The 21434-nt window shown below is 43.1% G+C and overlaps 1 protein-coding gene across 4 annotated transcripts in view; it reads left to right on the top strand.

Annotated features, from left to right (window-relative positions):
• The window catches only part of Mtx3 (metaxin 3), a 173750-nt gene that overhangs the window by 66949 nt on the left and 85367 nt on the right, over window positions 1-21434 (top strand). The window contains exon 8 of one of the 4 annotated variants that reach the window (XM_060377782.1): window positions 9972-10538. The exons of the other annotated variants lie outside the window; for them this stretch is intronic. Within the exon in view, the coding sequence (XP_060233765.1) occupies window positions 9972-10102 (131 nt within the window). The 3' untranslated portion in view covers window positions 10103-10538. Of the gene's footprint in view, window positions 1-9971; window positions 10539-21434 lie in introns of those variants that run through there. 4 annotated transcript variants of the gene reach the window in all.

Here is a 21434-nt window from a genome sequence, read left to right on the forward strand (position 1 = left end):
GGAATGCCGTATTGCTTTGCCTTTTTTTTGGTTGTGCTTTTATGCTGGCCTCTACCCATCTGGCTGTCTCAGGTATTGGCTATTTATTTCTGGTGCCTCCTGGAGTCCTGGGGTGGGAAAATCCCCTTGGCAGGGTTCTGAAGGAAGGCTCCTCAGCTTTTTTGGGTATGGTCAAATGAATGGTGTTGCTTCTCAGGAATTGCCACAGTTCACCTCAGGCGTATGGCCCTGTGTGGTAACTGCTCTCCTCTCACCAGAAGTCCTGGAGACAGCTGCCTGCAGCATGGTTTCTTGCTCTGAATTTAGTGAGCTGCTGTTGCTGCTCTTATGCTGAGGAACCATGGAGCCCCGTGGTTTCATCAGTTTAGCTAGGGATAACTGGTTGCTCCTTGGAGCAGTATCTGGGGGCTGATTCAGTGGCTCTCGGGCTTCTGTAGGTCTGAGGTTTGAGCTCTGTGCCCCAGTACCCTAGTGATATCAGTGGCAGCTGAGCACAGCGCTCATGCATGCAGCTAGAGCTAGGCTAGAGCCTGGAGCCTGCAGGAACCCAGAAATTTTCCGGAGCTGGGTGTCCTGAGGTCAGATCTGATGTTTCCCCCACTGTGGGGCTTCCTCCCAACAGGAAGACCCAGTCTGTGGTGCTTTGGGGTCCACAGTTCAGTCTGGGATGGCAAGTAGAGCACGCAGGCAGAGTGGCCTTTCTGATGATTGGGTGCCTGGGCTTATCCCGGGAACCTATCCTGAGAACTTTTTGGGGTGGGAGGGGGTGGTACCCTGAGGTCAGACCTGCTGTTTCCCTCTCCTGACAGAGAAATCCGTCTCTGGTGCCCTGGGGCCCACAGTTCAATCTGGGACATTGATCAGGGCATGGAGGTATGTGGCTCCGGGCTGGCAACCGAGTGCCCACCAGGGCCGGGAACTCTTCCATGGTTTAGCTGGGTAACCTTAACCCAATTGATTCCAACACCATGGGGTTTCCTCTTGCCTGGGAAACACAATCACTAGTTTTTTAGGGCCCAGAGTTCCATCTGTTGGTCACTGTCTGCCCATGCTGTGCGCTGGTCAGAAACAGTGTCCTCCTGGCACTGCCATCTTGGACCCAAGTTCCATTATCATCTTTCTAATAGGGAAAGTATATTTAAAATATGTTGTTGTTGTTGTTTTTTTAATTTTACCTTATGCGAATGGTTCTTTGGCCTGAATGTATATCTGTGCACCACATGCATGCCTAGTACCCAGTGAACCCAGAAGAGGACCCTGACTCCTCTGGAACAGGAGTGACAGATAGTTATTAACCGTGTGGATGCTGGGAATCAAACCTCCATCCTCTGGAAGAATGGATGGTGCTCTTAACCCTTGGGCTGTTTCTCTAGCTCCAGAGCTATCTCTTGAAAACATTAAAATGCTTGTCTCTTTTTTTTTTTTTAAATAAAAGTTTTGTGTGTGTCGGAGGCATGCTACCGTGTAGAGATCAGGGGAAGACTTCCAGGGGCTGATTCTCTCCCACCATGTGGGGTATTGGCCATGGAACTGAGACTGTCAGTCTTGGTGGCAGGCACCTCGACCCGCTGAGCCATCTCTCTAGCCCAAACAAAGCCATCTTAGCAGTGAGAGAGGATGAGGTTTGAGGAAGGTGTTCTGAGGGTAGCTCCTCTCTGTGCTGAATTAAACTATAACTCAGTGTTGGTGCTGGTCTCTGGGTAATTCCGAGGCTTCTAAGTCATTAGGAGTAAGAAGAGGTGGAGCAGGAACATTTCTAATGCAAAAACCAGAATTTTTTTTTCATGAGGATCACGTATTCTCAGATGTTGTGACAAGTGCCCTTTTAATGAGGAAGATATTAAGGATGAGGGAGGCTTAGCCTCCTTGTTCTATTCCTAGCAAAATGCCAGCCCCATTGGAATTAGTGCTGGCACTTCTGACCCAGATAAGAGTGTCACCTCTCACACAGTGCAGTACATTCTATGATTCGATGGCTGAAGTTATTGCCACATGACTGCAGCTTTGTTCATCCAGACATGGTGTTCTCAGCATCCCCTACTTCTCTCCCAGCTCCTGTAGAAGAGTACAGGAGTGAGGTGACTCCTTCAAACGGGGAACTGTGGACTCTGCTGGGAATGCAGCACACAGGTATTCAGGAGTCTGTAAGGAGCTGCTTTACCCTTTTCAACTGCCTTTCGGTGAAAGCCAGCAGTCCCAGTCTGTTGCTGGGAGGGAACGGCCAGAGGGTTGAAGCCTGCTCCTTCAGTCATTGTTAGTTTTCTTTTGCAAGCAAGGGAAGGGCTGTCTTACTCAAAAGCCTTTCTGGGCATGATCACATCTATGTGTTCAAGTAACCCAGCCTTGTTTTGTTGCCGATGTTATTTTTCTGACCCACTTAAGACAAACGGCCTTCATGCAACTTATTCTAGGCGATAGCACATGGAAAACACATCATCACCATGCTACATGAAGCCAATAAACTCTCATTTCTCTGCCCAGCTCCCACCACCTTGCCCCACTCACACTCCCATGGCACCCCACCTTGCCTAGTCATGGTTTGGAAGGGACAACTCTTCCACAAGGCATTCCTGTGTGACATCTGCCCCCACAAATCATTAGCACAGAGGTTTCCTTTGCTCTTTGGGCCATTTTCAAAGGGGAAATGTTCTAAATAGTCCTGCAGAAATCACTAAAAAGATAGAAAACAGGAAATTAAATGAACTACCAGGAAAGTCTGCATATGAGTCTAATTTTATTTTCCAACTAATGAAGATAGCACACCCTGAATGCCGCACAACGCTGTCAACCAGCAGAACAACACAGTAGCAGTTACAATTGATTTAGCACCAGAATTCATATTACAGATGTTCTCTTTTTCTCCTAGCGCTTGGTAGAAAAGGACGTTTCTCTTAAAAAAAAAAAGAAAGAAAAGAAAAGCAACTAGGAATTTGCATGTGTTTCTCTCATTGGAGCAGGCTTTTAAAAAGTTTTTTGTGGCCATGATGAATAGATGTGTGTCTTTAATTTGTAGAATAAAATGTACAAAGTACTGAGAAAAAAAAAAATATATTTTGACTCAAGCATATTGATCCAAACAGTCTTGGTGAGCTAAACACACTGTTTTCCCCTCTGAAGGCTCCAAGCACAAAAACAAAACAAGCAAGCCACCACCCAGTGAAACAAAACAAACAAACAAAAGTCCCAAGGCAGATCCCAGCTGGAGGAGCAGGGTTGTGACAAATGTCAGGCCCCCAAAGAATAGGGAACACGTAAAACCAGCATCCTGGGGTAAGAGGTAATCGCTAATTCTGAGGCCTCCTCTGGTGTGCATGGCTGCTATGGACAGTCACCACAGCACCAACAATAAGACCAGGTTTCTAGACCCTGAGTACCTGTTCCAAGATGCTCCTTTCTTTCTCTCTCTCTTTGTTTTTTGGTTCTCTGAGACAGGGTTTCTCTATGTTGCCCTGGCTGTCCTAGACTCCCTTTGTAGACCAGGCTGGCCTTTAACTCACAGTGATCCACTTGCTGAGTACTGTGAGCGCCTCCCTGATTACTGGGATTACAGGCATATGCCAACGTCCCCTGCTAGTGAGTCTGTTTTCTAACTACAGAAGTCTATAGCATGCTTTAAAAAAAATAACTTTTGAAAATTATTAATTTTTATTCGTGTGTGTGTGTGTGTGTGTGTGTGTGTTTCTGTGGTGTGCACATGCATATTCTATGCACAAGAAGTCCAGAATCGGGCATCAGTTGTAAGCCACTTGATGCAGGAGCTGAACCTCAGTCCTCTGCAAGAGCAGCAAGTGCTCTTTACTGCTGAGTGGTCTCTCCAGGCCCACCACCATGCCTTTTAGAGCAAGCCCATGGCAGGTAGTTAATCTTCACTGTCACCCCGATGGGAAACACTTCTGGGTGTGTCTCTGAGGATGCTTTCAGTGAAGGCTTACTTTGAATGTAGGCAGCTGCATCCTATTGACTGGGGTCACAGACTCAATGTAAAGGAGAGATTGAGCTGAGATCCAGCATCTGCCTCTTGCTGCTTTCTGGCTGTGGATGCGAATCTGACTAGCAATGTCAAGCCTCCAGTACCAGTCTCCCCTGCAGGATGAGCTGTACTGAACAAGTTGCTTTGCCAGGTATTTCGTCACAGAAATAGAAAGATTAATAAACATACCCACTTTTCCTCCTTTGTGCTCCAAGGGTGAGGCACCAGGCTCCAGCCAGCATGAGCAGGTGTATTCCTTAGTCCAGGCTCCTTGAACACAGAACCAGGCATGACAGACAGCCAGATTTAGCTGTTTCTTAAGAGATTCCCCAGGGAGGCGCCTTGAACAATTGATCTCCATTCCTGGAGCATTCTTTACAAGAAGCTAAATGAGTGCGACATTGGCATGGCCAGCCAAGATGACAGGCCACCAGCTTCATTACAGACGACCTGGAGAAGTGGTCAACTTGTTTTTGCTGGCTCTGGGACCTAGTTATTCGTGGGGGCGAAGGGGGTCAATCCTGGAAAAGATGGGTGAGAGAGAGAAAGGACACAAGCAGACGGTTGCCGGTAAAACACGGCTCTGGCAGGGCGGGGGAGAGGGGCGAGAAAAGGGGAGTAGTAGTAGAAAAATACCATGGCCCTTGGTGGGGAGGTGGGAAGTTCCCAAGACTAAGAAGGTGGGTTAAAGAGTTACAAGGCCCAAAGATAACATCTGTGGTCACGGATGTGTCCCAAAGCAAACAGTTTTGGGAACAATGGGTCGTAAGAAACTATGGCCTGCTGACCTCCGGTGCTTATCTGGCGGGCCAGGCTCTTAGGAAGGGTCCCAGGGCTTAGTTCCCAACAGAAAGAGACCTGTGTAGTTTCTCTAAATCATTAAGCTAGGTGGGCTATGAAGTAGCAAAGAAAAATAATATTGTAGAAGAATATGTGTTGACTTACAAAGATGTCCCATGCATTACCAAGTGGAATACACAACAGTAAGTATGCGTTTTTTTACAAAACGGAATTACTTAGGTTCTGTAGGTCAGTTTCTGTTTCAAGCCTCTATACCTGTGTGCGACATGTTATCTCCTGGTTCCCTTCTCTTCTTCGTGATCTTGCTTAAGTGTCCAGGGATAATCTCATCACTGTGCAGTCAGCCTGCAGCTGTCTAGTCTCTTGCCATTCCTCTACACAGGGAGCTGCGGATTTGCCTTCATCTCAACGTCGTCTTGGATGCTACATCCACAAAGACTCATTTATTCTACCACAGGCTGCTTTGAGTCCACTCTGTACTTGAGCCACTCCCAGGCAGGGAAAGCGTCTGAGCGAGGCTTCCAGGCTTCCGCTGTGCAGGGCTGTGGAAGCTTTCAGCAGCTAGACATGCGGCCGGGTGGTCCATGAAGACACCTCTCCTTTGTTTCTCTGGCATTGGTCTTGTCTCTGCCAGGAGATACATGAGAGGACAGTACCGACTCCTCCTGTGCCTCCTGCAGATGGCACCATGCTGTCTTTCCCAAGATCCTCTCTAGGGACTTGGGGCAGGAACAGATCCTTTCTGAGGAACTGCCACTTTTCTTCCCTCCTGATTCTTATTTCTTTCATCTCAGGGAGTCTTCATTTAATCGGTGGGAAAGAGTCATAACTTAGCACCTTTCTTCCAGATTTCTCAATTACAGCACAAGGAATGATTCGCAAAGTGTAAAAGCACCACTCATCCTGGGCCTGCACTCAGTGCTGAGACGCCAGTACTAGGGAGGCCCTGCGCAAGAGAATTGAAAGTTTACAGCCAGCCTGGGTGCCATCTTGAGAGCCTGACCCCACTAAGAGGCAAAAGAGAAGAGCTTTGATTAGAGTTCAGAGGTGGGGTACTGGCCTAGTGTGCATGACGCTGTGGCTCAAGTTCCAGAACTTAAAACCACCCCATGTGATTTTCATCAGTGTAGATGATATATCAGCGCCAACTTACTAGCCTGTCAGCGAGCCAGCCAAGACGCATGAGCTGCTTTGAAGACATACTGGAAGCAGAGATTGTGTAGTTAGTAGAGAAAGGAATAGAGAAATAAGATTGCCAAATAGATACAGAATAAACTAATGTGCTAACAAGCACACACAAACACACACTCATTCCTACACATGTATATGTACACATGCTATCTCACATACATATGTGTGCATGTACACACACACACAACTGTTTAAGTGTGGGAGCACAGACTCTGGAGGTCCTGTCCCCTGGTTTGCCCCTGTGGCTTGCTTAGCCTGCCTTTCATATCACTCAGGACCACCTGCCTCGGAACGGGACTGCTTTCAGTGAACAAGGCTCTCCCACATCAATCATAAGCCAAGAACATGCCCTACAGGCTTGCTTACAGCCCAATCTTGTTGAGGTCTTTTTTCAATTGAGATAAGATTCCCTCTTGCCAGTTGTGTCCAGGTTTGTCACATAAACCAGCCAACAGGTAGCCACACCTTACTGTTCTTCTGCAAGTTAATCTTTAGTTTTTCAGAACTATGCCATACCTGGGCTATGGTAAGAAGGTCATTTCCCTAGTGAGTCACAGGACCCCTCATTGGGGTTTTAGAATGGTCATAAGACCATATCATTATCTTGTATGTAAGTTTTAATAGTTTTTCTGTAACAGCATACACTTTCTGCCGAGTCTTTTGATTTTAGGTCAGAGTCTTCACTGTCTAAGGAGTGTGGTTCTTGTTCTCACCTTTTCTGCTGCGATGATCACCTTGTCCTTTCTGACCAAGGGAAGCATATCTCAAGCCAATGACCAAACTGAATGTCTCAGGAACAAGCACGTTCTCTGGAACTGGGACTGCTAGCACATTGATAAGCACCAGAGTTTCAGAAAACACAGTAAAGTGATTGGATTTTCTGAATGCTGACCCTCCCTGCCCATTTCTATAAACCAGAATCATGGCACCCAGACCTCTGGGCAGAGATAGGAAGAAAATGCTAGAGATTTTTGGTCACTAGAGAGAAAGATCTTAGGAAAGGCCCCATTCCCCCTACAGTTAGGTTTGTCATAATCAGAGCTTTTTGACAGCCTTTCCACCTTCAATTTGTAATCATGAGCTTTTAATTAGCCATCAGTCATTTGAGGGAGTTTCTCAGTTGCAAGGTAGAAACAGAAAGCAGTCTGAAGGAAATTAGAATATTTTTTAAGCAGAAAATATGAGCTATATGATCAGAGCTGAGAGAAGATTCTGAACAAGAGCATGACTTTCCATGATGTCTCTCTCCTAAGGACAGTTAAGAGAAAAGAGCTCTGGGAACTGAAAGCTGATAGTAAACTGAAGAAGAAGCACCAGGAAGGTAGTAAATAAAGCTGAACTCTGCCCCCTAGGAAGAAGAATAAACAAACACACACAGTGGGAGAGAGAGAGAGAGAGAGAGAGAGAGACCGACAGGAATTATTTAAAGGTTGAGTTTATGAGGTTCACAAACTACACAGATAAAGAAAGGAGGGAAGAAAGTAGGAGAAGGGAGAGATTTGCCAATGAAATAGTTCAAGAAAACTTCCCAGACTCAAATATGAGTTTTCATGGGCTGGAAAGAAAACTCTGAAACCTAGACAATGTAAAGTAAGACCTTTAAAATTCAGAACCTAGGATCTTGTATTGATCCTTAATGCTACTGAGACATGAGCACAGAATCTAAACAGTTTTAAACTTGAAAAGTCTCAATGAACTTGCCTTCCATGTATCCTCCCCTTTCCCTCTCCAAGAATCTACTAGAAGATGGAGCATACTCAAATTCAAGAAAAAGACTTGGTCTAAAGGAAAATGTAAATCCAACCTAAGAGAGAAACATGGGGTTGTCCAGGGTGGAAGAAAAGCAAGCTCCTAAATCAGCTGCATCAGAGAGACACCAGCCCCAAACAGAGCAACAGAGACAGGCCTGTCCTCATCACTGGTCCCACAGAACCTCTCAAGGGATTAAGAAGGAAAACATAGAATCCAGGAGGCAAGGAATACAGGCCTGAGTCTGGCAAAAGGGACAAAAGCAGGTAATGTGTTTAAAACCGCATGTACTTGGGGGAAAAGTACATGGAAAAAGAGAAAACAAAACTTCGGAAGGATGTAAAGCAATGCATATCTCTAAATGGCAGTGTAGTCATTTGGCTAACTCCTTGCTTATGTGTGTTTTCTGCTGTTTTAAGATCTCAGGTGTCCCTGTGTGAAGAAGGACAAATACGGGAATGCTGACTTGTAGCTACTGAGGAGGCTAAAGCAGGTGGACTGATCTTGAGACTGTTCAGGGCTACGCAGCAAGCTGTGTGTATGTGTACGCAGGGAGGCACATGTGGTGTGTGTGTGTTTGTATGCTTGAAGTGTTCTTTATAATAGCCCAAAACCATGTAAGAGTAAGATCCAGTAGGCTTGAAGAGATTCATAAAGATGTACAAATGCCAATTCTGTGAATTACATATGCGTCTCTCTAGAAAGAAGCCCGCCCCCCTTAGCAGTCACACCCAGACCATCCTATTCCCAGTCCTCAGAAAGCATCCATCCACATATGACATGTGGCATTTGTGTTTTCAGGGTTCTATCCATGACACAGCAAGGTCTGGAGTTTTATGCTGTTTCCCATGACTCTTATCCTGTTGTGTGGGTATGCAGGGTTTTATATCTCCACTCTGCAGTTGACATGCATAGTTGAGGCACTGTGCTGTTATAGATTCATGTACTGCAGTTTCCTATGGATGTATGTCTTCTGCTTCTCTTGGAGAAATACTTAGCAGCAGAAATGACTGAGCCTTTTGGTACCTCTATCTGTAACTCTCCAAGGACCTGCCAACTCTCTGAAGCAGCTGCAGTTTTAGCTTCAGACCAGAATGTTCTGAGTGAGAAGTAGCTTTCCTGTTTTCTCACTCTTACCATTCTTTGGCCTTCTCTTTTGCTGTGTTCCCTGAGCCTCAGTGGGTGATAGAATAAATTCCTCATTTAGGGTTGAGTGTTCAACTGTCTTGAGCAGTTTTGAGTTAATGAAGTCTGGTGAGCCCATCAGTGTCCAAAATATAGTACCAAACCCCTGGCCACACAGACAGCCCTAACCAAACACAAAGCAAATGACATGGATGTGGAGAAAAGATTTATAGGGAGGAAAGAAAGGTGAAAGGGACAGAAAGATAAGAGAAGTGAGGAATGAGAGTTATCAAAATACATTATATACATGTATGAAATTGTCAATGAAGAAATTTATAAATAAAAACTGAAAAGACTTACACTTATGTTTCTGTTAAGAATCTTAGTTTTAGCTTGTCCATTTTGATCTTTAATTCATTATGAATTAGTTTGTGTATTTGGTGTGAGATAATTGTCCTAATGGGGTTCTGTCTCAATCTCATCTAACCCTAGTTATCTGTGGCTACTGTAACAAAATGCCACAGGCTAGGTGAGTTGGTTAGTTATAGACATTTACTTCTCATAGCTTCAGAGGCAGAAAAGTCCAAGGCCAAGGTATAGGCAGATTCATTTCTCAATGAAGTGCCTCTTGCCGGCTCACAGACAGCCACTGCCTCGCAGTGTACTGATACAAGCTCTGTTTCATACTGTTTATATACAGGGAAAAAAAGGAGAGAGAGAAAACAGAGACAGAGACACATAGGCAGAGACACGGAGAGGAAGAGAGGAGAAGAAGACGGGAGAGAAGATTAAAAGAGGGGAGAAGAGGGAAGAAAAGGGAAGCTCTGGTCTTTTTCTCATAAAGACACTAGATTCATTAATGGGGTTCTGTCTTACAAGCTCATCTAACCCTAGCTATCTCCCCAAAACTTCCTAATTCCACTGAGTTGTGAGTAAAAGCTACAGCACATCCGTGGGGGACATACTCAGTCCATAGCAGTAATGTCCTATTTCCTTTCTACTGTCCCAGCACCATTTGTCAAGAACCCTATTTTTTCCACCACTGAATGGCCCTGACATGCCTCTCGGGCTGATGTAACAAAACCTCCAGAACTGACATAAGTTTATTTGAACTGAAATTATTTTTTCCTTATAGGTCTGGAGGCTGGACAGTCAAGAACCACGGTGCTAGCAGCCCAGGGGTTTGGAGAGCACCTGCTCCCTGCTTCAGAGGTGGCATCTTTGCTGCATCCTCTGGAAGGGATGAACGCTGTCTTCATACAGTAGAAGGGTCAGGAAGGGCATAAAGCACCCCATCCATCACAGCACCCCTTCCCATCCCACCACCTTCTAAAGGCCATGCATCTTAACACTGCTGCATTGGCTCTTAGGCTCCAGAAAATTAAATCTGAAATTTGGAGGGAAATATTTGAACCATAGCAACACATTTGTCAAAAGCAAGCAGTCCTAGCCCATGGCAGCTCAGTGTCCAAGTGGGTTCCATAGTGATGGGAAGAGGGACTGTCCCTGACATGAACTGATTGACCTGCTCTTTGATCACCTCCCTCTAATGGGGGAGCAGCCTTACCAGGCCACAGAGGAAGACAATGAAGACAGTCCTTATGAGACCTGATAGATTAGGATCAGAAGAAAGGGGAGGAGGACCTCCTCTATCAGTGGACTGGGGGAGGAACATGGGTGGAGAAGAGGGAGGGAGGGTGCGATAGGGAGGGGAGGAGAGAGGGAGATACAGGGGGGATACAAAGTGAATAAATTGTAATTAATAAAAATTAAAATTAGGGATACAAGTGAATGACCTGTGATTAAAATAAAAAAAAAATAATAAAATGAAAATTTTAAAAAAGCAGTCCGTAAAAACAACAGTTTGTCTCTGGACTCCCAGTTTTAGTTCATCGTCTGTACACCTGCCCAGATGTATCTCAGTTGCTGTTGCTTTGTAGGACGTTTTGGTATCAGATATTGTACAATATCTAATTTTGTTCCTTTTTTTTTTAGAATATTTTGCTTATTCCAACTCCCTTGTATTTCTATATGAATTTCAGAGTTAGCCTGTCAACTTTTAGGGGAGAAAGGCCACCTGAAACTTTTACAGTAACTGTTGAATCTGTTGACTATTTTTTTTCCATTTATCAAAATCAAGTCTTGTAAAACGTGATCACATGGTGTCTTCTATCTGTTTGGGAGCTCCTTAGTTTCTTCTGGTGCTAGTCCTACACGCCTTTGTTACCTTCACTGCCAAGTGTCTTGTTATTTTTTGATGCAGCTATAAAGCAGCTGCTTTATTAACTTTGGTTTGTAGTCAGTGTTGGTTCACAGGAATACTATTTATTTTTATATATTACTCTTCTGTCCTTACTTAGTATTTATAAACAGTTTTGTGTATATTCTTATTCTTTGGGATTTTCTTTGTAGATATAAAAATCTTGTCATCTGGAAATAGGAATCTTTTTTCCTTTAGCTCATAATAAACACATACATGCATGCGCGCACACACACACACATACACACACCCTCTTGGTTGTTTCTTTGAAGAACCATCCTACCACATGAAATTCTGACTGTTCAAAATGTCACAGTATTTGCATATATCCTGTGCACACTAGACTATATACTTTAAATCATCTCTTGACAGCTTAACCCACCTAACACAACAGTAATGCTGTTATAGATAGATGTCTATATGTGCTCAGTATAGATGAAGGTTGTTTTTTCCCCTTGAATATTTTTGATCCATGGTTGGTTGAATGACAAATGAAGTGGCCACAGACACAGAAGGCCAGCTGTACTTTTAACCTATCGTAAAAGGCACACTAGGACTTTGAGGTTAACTCAAATACCTCTCTGTGTGGGGATATGGTGAAGCTCTTGGGCATGTCGTGGGGGCAGAACTATTGCTTTAGTTCCTCCTTTCATCAGCTGTTGTCTCTCCCTGGCCCCTGGCCTTGTGATTTTGGGGTTTGCACTATGTTAAAGGCAGTTGCAACTACAGATTTTTAAAAAGCTTCTTTTTATATTTATTTATTTTTATTCTGTATGTGTGTGTGAGTGCCTGAAAGTATGTCTGTGTACCACTTGTGTGCCTTTTGCTTGAGGCCAAAAAAGTGTTGAGTTGGATCGCCTGAAACAAAGAGTGGTGGGGAACCATATGAGTACTGGGAACCAAACCCAGGCCTTCTGGAAGAGTCCATCTCTCCAGGCCCTCAACTGTAGACTTTTATATCAAACCTTTTATAATAAAGCAAATGTTCTCTTCTCTGTATGGACTTCCTAAAGATTCAGATTTCTATTTTTAAAATTCAAGCTGAAATCAGCTCTTCTTCTGCTTGGAAGCCTGTTTGTCTTCACTGTAAACATATCAGCCAGGAAGCGTGGAGCCACACAGCTCTCTCATGAGAGAAAGAACCGCTGGTACTCGCTGGGTATGTGCCCAGGTTTTCTTTTCTGTGCTTCCATGCAGAAACACAGACACAAACATGCATAAAGTTAAGATGAGGCTATGTTGTAAAATGTAGCTTGTCACTGTTTTATTAACCAATATGATACAACAACAAATAACTTGGACCTATGCCTGAATACTTTGTTTTGTTTTGTTTGAGAAGAGGTTTTCCTATGTACAGAAGTCCAGCCAGGCTCCAATTTGTAATCCTCCTGCCTCTAGACTCAGATTATAGGCACATGCCCCACACTCAGCTTCCGTTCTACCTTTAATGCTTATTTAACATCATTATGTACATGGAGAATTGACCACTCTCTGTTTTGACAATTGTTAATAGAGTGTATCTGGAGTCATGTGTATTAAAACTCCAGCACTTGCCCTGCCACTATATTATACATGCCTAGATATGTACTTACTCAGCTAAAATAAACGCCCATGTAATATTTTGATATATAATGCCAATTTCCACATGAGAAATATGCCAATTCACATACTCAACAGTGTTTATGGAAGAGCTTGCTTCCCCAGCACTCAGTATTACCAACCTTTCTAACTTTGGCTGATTTAGGCAAAGAAAGGTATCTTATTACTTTTAATTGCATTTTTTGGGAGGGTTTTGAAATATTGAACATATCTCTCTATCTGTATGGGCCATGTGTTAGCTATTTTTATTTTACCTATCATTGTTTTCAATCACTTTTCCATAGAAGTGTTAGTCTATTCCTATCAATTTATTTAAACTTTCAGAACATGAAAGATACTTATCTTCCTTGTTTAAATACAGTTTCATGCAGGGTTTTTTGTTGTTGTTGTTTCATTTTTGTTTTTGTTTTCTTTTCTCACCAGATCTGTGCAGTTCTAGGTCATGCTATTCAGGCTATTACGTGATCTTTCTTCCTTGGCCTTTTGCTGTAGGAGAAAGTTTGCTTATAATGAGGAAGAGTCCATGACAAAGAATAACTTCCAGTTTCATCACTTTCTGAAAGCTTCCACTCCCCACCATGTGTGGAGATATCAGCCTTGTGGTGCCTCTTAACGGGTAACCTCTGGACCAACGCTGTCCCACCGGGTAAAGCCACCAAACTGCCTTTGCGTGTGCCAAATGCATCCACTCATTCTTTCCAGTCTTCTGACTGGACTTTGTAGTTTCAGATTCTTTCTAAGTCCACGAAAGTCCAGATCCAGAAACAACAACTTGCTCACGGAGTCCTTCCCACAAGCCCCTCAAGCCCGCCTGCCATCCTTCTAGCTCCTTTAAATGAGTCAACTTCCCATGTTCCTCCATGCTCATCCCACTTTACCACTGAAAAATAGCCTTCTTAGTCCTAACATCCCCTCAGAATTAGAACTTTAATAATTTTAGTCCTGTCTACACAGAAAATTTTTTAAATTACTCTCAAGAAATACAAAGGATGAGAGAAAAAGACTCAGTTACAATTTTATTACTTGGAGAGAATTACTGTTGGTGATTTTTTTTTCTGTTGAAATTTTCAGACCTTTGTAGTGCCTTTATTTCTAGATATTTGCAAACACTTATGTCACAGATATGTAGGTTTTCCTGAATGAAATTAATCGTTCTGTAATATTGTTTTGTAATCTGAATTGTCCATATTTGAAGATGAATGCCTGTGGCTGGCAATCCTAATATTCTTGAGCCATGAGCCTAGCCTCAGAACCGCCTGTGTTTTGTTCCATTATCTCCTGTAAATAAATGTCTCCGTGGGGAATTTGGAGGTCAGCCTGGTCTTTCATTCTGTTTGTTGACTTTCTTATCTGGGTGGATGGTTAAAGAATCCTTCCATGTTGAGTAACTTAATCAGGCAAAATATCAGTATCGGCTGCTCCAGCTTCTCAGAGCACACTGTCAGCCTTCAGACTTCCCCCTTTTACCTCCGTTCCATTTATTTTGGGGTATAATCATGCTCAGTATTGATCATGGTGACTCTCGGTACTGTCCTAGACGTGATGGAGGACTGTGCTTGAACTTCTGCAGTCTCTCTGTCAATACTGGACCTCCTTTTCTTGTCTGATTAATGATGATAAATTAATCAGCTTAATGATGATAAATTTCGGAGTCTTTCTCCATTTCTATGGTAATTAAAAAACTATTTTGTAAGATACCAAGGAAAGGGATTTTTTTTTTCTTGTTTGGCTTCAAGTAACCATCTTCACATGGTTAGATAGATGATATTTCATCATTTGAGATATGTGTAATAATTTTACTTACTGATGGATATGTAAGTAATTTGCTTATAATTACTTAAAATAATTGTGCAGGTCTAATAGCAGGCTTAGTAGCATATCCCTGTGACCCTAGCACTTGTGAGGCAGAGAATCGTGTGGTCAAGGTCAAATTGCGCTGCATAGAAAAAGACTATTTGAAAAAGAAATACATACATATTGAGGGATATCAGGGAAACATAAAAATGGGAAAATAGATATGTTTACTTAATATGTATATTATTTAAAATTGACCCATAGAATTTGCACACTCTGATTAGCAGATTTTTATAGAAATTCTCAAAATGCATATATAAACAGAATTTATGTAAAATAGCTAAAATGATTCTGAGAAAGAACAAGCTTGAACGATACACTAACAGGATTTCAAGACTTACTACAAAGTTAGTGCTGGGATACTTTTGTGCTATTGACAGAGAGTAGACAGTGCTGGCAAACATTGTGTTATTGGCAGAGTAGGCCTAGAGATCAACAATATAGAAGAAAAGTCCAGAAACAGGCTGACAAATATTGGTCAACTTATTTTAACCTTTCTTTTACAGAAGCTTAAGTAAATCTTATCCTTTTAGCTGATGGCGCTGTGAGTTTTGACAAACACATTCAGTGACAGAGATAAGACTGACTAGCAGCTGCAAAGTGCATGTGGACAGCGCTGACCTTCTCTGGGAGCCATATTTTTTTTTTCTTTTAGCCTCAGTTCCCTAATGCTTGCCCACTCTCTGTATCATTTCTTTTGGTTTGGGGTCTGCTGGTGGTGAGTTCTCTCATTTTTTTCCCATTCTTTCTTTTGAGAAACCACTTGCAGTCTGCCTTTTTTTTTTTTTTTTTAAATAATCATTGTTTCTTCTCTGAGCTACTTTTATCTGTCTTGTCTTGGGTTTTCTATGGCTCTGCTATTATGTGTCCAAATGTACTTTTTAAATATTTATTTTTGTCTTTAAAATTTATTGTGCTTATTATTGTGTGTGTTTATGAAAACATGAGTGAAAGATAGTGTGTGTGTGTTTGTGTGTATGCACAGACAGTAAGTTTCACTTTACTTGTCTTTTGCACTGCCACTCTGCCGGTTGCCAGAAAGTTCCATTAAATCTACTGTAAACACAAGCTTGGTTAGTGGTCCTTTGGAGGATGTCAGCCTTCAGTCTCCCAACTGAATGTAGTAAAGAGATAACATACACATGAGAAAGAACTCAGGGCCAGACACTCAACCACTCCCAAAGGAACGTGAGAGACAGAGGCAACTTTCTCCACCAGCACATTAGAACAGTAAAGTGAGGTTTACCGGACTAACTGAGCCCTGTAAGTTGGAAGACTTAGGGGACAGCCAAGCTGCTAATATGTAGACTATGACTGGGTATTTCTTGTGGTTCTTCATAAACTGCCTTGTTCTAGGTAGCTAGAATAAGTACAAGTGAACTCTGTGGGCTCCAGCCAGAGGGCGGGACAGCTTGCTGACTTTCCAACGGCACTAGCCACAGTGTCTCCACCAACCTTGGTAATGGTGACAGATCTCAGCCAGGCAGTGCTGAATGCCAGGCTGTGGGCCTCAGCTTGCGATGCTGGACGTCTCCTGACCTCTGAGCTATCTATGCCTCCCACATTTCACCGTCCAAACCAGTAGTGATGAGAGCTTCCTGATTTCCAGGTGCATGAGTCACTTGTTTTTGAAATAGCTCTATGTAACAAACAACCACAAATTTTAGAAGCAAACAAAAGTGTAGTGTTTAGCACTTATGGGTCTGAGGTCTGTCAGGGGTTGGCTAAGTGACTCTAGCCTGCAGGCTAGCTGATCACTATCTAGGCTGTTTTTCACCATGGCAGCTGGATTCTGTCCTCCCTCCGTGTACCCGAGTATGCTCTCATGGTGACCACAGGCCCGTGAGCGAACTCAGGAGGAATACTTAGGGCCTCATAAGCCTGTCTTCAGCATGAGTTCAGAACTTCTGCCCCACAAGTCTCACCAAGCGAAGACAGGTATTCTCCTTTGAGAGGAGGTAGCTCAAAGGCCTCAGGCTCTGAAACAGGAGGAGGTGAGGCTGGGAATGCTGGGCTCCTACGCCACCCGTCACCCTCCCTCTCAGGCTCCGCAGTCTGTCGTGCAGGGCTCTCACCAGTCTCATGAATCAAATCTCTGTCTTAAGCATCTAGACTGTTCTCTCCTTTCCTGATTGGACATTGTCTGAGTCAGTTATATCTTATACATGTTCAGTTCCTTTTGTGGTCACCAGAGAAAAAACAACCCTGGGTAGCTTCAAAAGATAGGATTATCTTAACTGTTTCCTAGGGCCGAAGTTTGGTGGGCTCAGCTGGTTTCTCTGGCAGATCTCCTACAGCCACAGTCAAGGTCTGTGCTTAGTCCTGCAGGCCTTTGGATCAGTGTCTTGGGCCATGCAGGTTGCTGGCAAAATATAGCTCCTGATGATGGTTGAAGGACTGAGGCCTCTTGCTGGCATTTTTAGCTCTGCAGGCTGCTCACATCCCTAGGCCATGGCTTCCTTCCTGTCTTTTAAGCCACCAACAATGGGTCAGGTCCCTCATGCTTCACATCATCCCAGTCCTCTTTTCTGTCAGTGGATTCTTCTGCTATCCTCTTCATCATGAGGTGATACTGGGCTAGTTCCTCTCCTGATAAGAAGGCTGTAAGTGTCAGCACATCTGCAGTGTTCGTCTTGTGCTCTACAGTGACATAACCACAGGTCTGAGGATTAGGGTGTGAATCTTTTAGAACCATTATTCACAATTGTTTTTACATCATATTATGATATTGTGCATACTCTTACCTCTTTCTAGAAAATGAGCAGTTGATGTCAGAGATCATCCTGAATATATGGAGACATCCCAACCACTAGAAAACTGCCAAGTGTAGACAGTCAGAATTCCCAAATAAAGAAACAAAGCTTTTGCAAAATCTAAAGATTTAAGTCACTGGCATTTATTTTGCCATTAATATTCCTCCATCTCATTTCTTTATATATGAAGATAGTTAATTGCACTTATTTCTGGGGATTTTATATTGTTGAGGGTTATATTAGATACAATGTTCTTTTGGAATATATACACCTTACCCTTGCCCATTCAAATGCTGATTTCTCACCCCTCCCCCACTATCTGGTTTCAATCCGGACATTGCATAAGCACCACCTGTCTCAAGTTTGTGTAAACATGCCACCATTTATTCTCCAATTTGTCAGTTGAAACAACCAGCCACAATGTTTAGCAATGAAGAGGACAGGGTGGGACATCCTGGTCCAGAGTGGCAGGAGAGGAAGGAAGCTGGAGGCAAGGTCTTGGAACAAGGTGGAGAAATGAACTGAACATAAGATATCACCTAAAAGCAAGTATAATGGGTAAAATCTGAATGGTAGGAACTATGCGGACTTGGAGGTTTAGGATGGAGTAACTATTGCCCAGCATTGTGTTCTAGGTTAACTAGATAAATCCCAGGCTCTGTGTGGTGATTTGGTTATACAGCTGTTTAGGATTAACCACAGCTTTACTAAAAGATAGATCAATAGTAAATATTAATGACCTCATACAACAAATGGTGCGCAACTGAATACAGCAACTCATATAATGGATATCCATGTATAGCACATTAAAATGTGGTTCTTTCCTCTCTCTCTCTTTATCCTTCTCTCTTTCTCTCCCTCTCTCTTCTATTCATCCCATTCAGCCAGAGATAATTTTTCCTAGTCTGGAAAATTAGGTTTGTTACAAAAGACATTGGGTTATATATAGCTTTTTGTATTCAAAGTATGACTTCAGACTAAACTGTGTTGATATAGAAAGAAATTCAAAACATCAAGAGCACACGCCCAGGGACAGGGCCATAGAGACTCTTTCCTGGATAGAGGGACTCCCCTCCCACCATCATGATTGCACTGTGTGCCTTAAAATTCTGGGGAGGAAAGAGAAGATAAAGTTCATATGAGACACAAGAATAAAGTAAAAAGTTTACCCTTCCACACTGAACAGTCGTAAGGGTATGTGAGACTGGGAGACAGAAAAGGAGAAGTCCCAGGGGAGGGCAAAGCTGGGCAGGGAAGAATGGGTGGGGTAGGAACCTGAAAGCATATTACCCTGGGCATAGTTTGGTTGAAGGTACCATGTTTCTAAGATGCTGTCTTACAGAAATTTCACATGAACCATGTGCACAACAGCTACATTTTAAAAGTAAAACAAACAAACCATGCTTAGCTGTAAGAGATCAGAAAACATGTATTTTGCTTTTATGGTTTCTAAATGGAGGCTGACACAGCAGGAGGAAGTGAGGAATGAACCCAGCCTTGTGCAGAGATCCTCTCTGTGGCACTGACATGAGCCACCAGTTCAGGACCAGACCTTCGGTTGCTTCCTTTTGTGGCCTCTATGTGTTGTTAGATTAGCTGCTCTCAAGACTTCAGGATACAGGCATATCCTTAGGTCTCTTCACTAATGAGGTTTAATTATAAGTCTGTATAGGAAATAAGCAGGGCGTTGTCTCAGGCCACATGGCCCACCTCAGTGGAAACTAGGGCACACTCCAGGATGCAGCTGTGTCCCCTGTCCCAGTAACTGTTCTGGTGACATGGCTAGTGGTTGTTCAGTGAGGCCTGTGGAGCCCTGTGCGGCTTACCATGACGGAGAGGCACACCTTTTCCTCTGTGTCATTTGAGCAGACTTTTTCCTTTGTCAGTGTTGGATGTCCTTACCTAGCTGGTCACCCTTCACCACCAATAGGAAAGCCTTTACTGGACAGTTTGCTTGCTTGAGGCTGCCTCAGGCTTTCACTGGTCTGTTGATGGCTTCTTTGTTTTATTAGTGATGGGTCAAATGTTGTCACTCAGTAGGGATCGTAACTGTGATGGGTTTGAGGGAGAAATGACAAAAATGGTTGGTCCTTGATATGATTTCAAACTACCTACTAAGCCATGTCAATATAGTCATGTTTGTTTCTACCATTGTTTTTTTGGTTAATCATCTTTCTGTTTCCCTTTATTTAAAATTAGAGTTCTAGGGCAATCATTTTGACTATCCAGAATACTAAAACATCAGACATATGAGCAAAGAAAACCATCACTTACCAACAAAATTCAACTAAAGGCCACCAAAACACAATGAAAGACACCAATTTCAGGAACACTTTTTGTTTAGAACCTAGTATATCCAAAATTATTTCAGCACACAGTCAATTGGAAACAAGGTATTTTATTCTTTTCCTTTGTCTTGGTCCTTGAAACCTGATGTGTATTTGATACAGTACATCTCAATTAAAAATAAACTCTTTTCTAGTTCATGATGAGGATCAGCAAGCTTGTGCAGGGCATGAAGGTGCTTGCACAAAGCCTTACAACCTGAGTTCATTCCTTACAACCCAAATAAAGGTAAAAAGAGAGAGATGACTCCACAGAGTTGTCCTCTGGACTCCACATGTGCACCCTAGCATGCATACACACCACCACCACCACCGATAACAATAACAAGAAATTCAAGTATATAGGAAAACTTTCAGAATCCCTGCATGCCGCATGTAGACTGACTGGATGGTGCCTCAGATATAGATCACATCCAGAACAGAGAGGCAGGCAGCACTGCTCCTGCATTCTCATGACTTGGGTTTAGTATGTGAGGTTCTAGAAGCTCCCTGTGTTTAAATAAGGAGACAGAAGAAGAGAGGTTTGCTGATTGACTACTAGACTCAGGTCTTGGCAAACCTTGTGTCCATGGATACCATGACTGATAATATGTATCAAGACCACAGAATCCAGTGAAAGATCAGCACACATCATCACAAAAGACCTGACACCTCAGTGCTTGCCAGTCTAAGAAGCAAACCAGAGCAGTCAGAATGGACCCAAAGCCAAGAAGATACAAATGCAGTCTTGGCCTCACATTCCTTTCATCTCTTCCTATATCCAGCTGTGTGTGGAAGGTGTACCCTAATAGTCAGAACAGAACCCACACTACGGGCCTAAATGTAGACCGAGCTGTGAGGCCCACCATATGGAGAATGAACCACAAGGAAGTCTTCTCAGGCCCTGAAAATAGCCTGGAGAAATTTGGGGGGAACTGTTCCAATGCCTTGGGTAGATGAAGTGTGTCAGGAAGATTCAGAATTCATTGAGCATATTTCCTAGTGCCCTGGACTTAGTGTCCCTTGACATGGTTGTGGCTAGAAGTGCATGTTCCCTTGGGCTCCTTTTGCTCAAGTCTCCAAGGATTTGAGTCCCCTATTCTTTCACTGCATAGTGAGTAAATACTCACTATGATTATACTACAAAACAAATGGAACAGAGGTAAAATTGAGGATTCTGAAGACTGCCATTGTGCTCAGAATAGCTAAAGTTGTAAGGGAATTTATTTATTAAAAATGGCTCCTCTAGAGGAATTTTAACTTAGAAACATGGCTGCTATGCCAAGGGATCACATCTGAAGACCTAGCTCTGTGTGATCTGGCTGGAATGCAGACATGCCACACACCTTTAATCCCAAATAATGAAGGTAAAGTTACTTTGTAGAAGGAAGCACCCATGTTTGAAAGTGATGTCTAATTGAGAAGCAGGCAAAGTGATGAATCAGAGAACAATCTGACAGAAAGAGTCAGAGATAGAAGATACCCAAGTCTCACCAGAAGGGACAGGAAAAAAGAGGACTTGGGTTAACAACAAAAAGGGAAGAGACAATTTTACCAGGACAGTTGTAAAGAGACAGGCTGCAGAGAGAGAACAAGATAGACACAGGTAAAGCCAGATGGGAAGGAGCCAGAAGATTAGAACATACTGCCAAAGTTAGTATGAGGCCAAGCATAGCAATTCAGTCAGAAGCTAAGAAAAGCCAGTTTGAATCAGTCAGCTTGGAGAAGAGTTTTGAGCCAGTGAGCTGAGTTGAACCAGCCAGCCAGAGTTCAGAAAGAACAAGAAAAGATGACCTTTTTCAGCAGTA

Source organism: Meriones unguiculatus, chromosome 2, assembly GCF_030254825.1.
Source record: "Meriones unguiculatus strain TT.TT164.6M chromosome 2, Bangor_MerUng_6.1, whole genome shotgun sequence".
In the NCBI taxonomy this organism is placed as follows: domain Eukaryota; kingdom Metazoa; phylum Chordata; class Mammalia; order Rodentia; family Muridae; genus Meriones; species Meriones unguiculatus.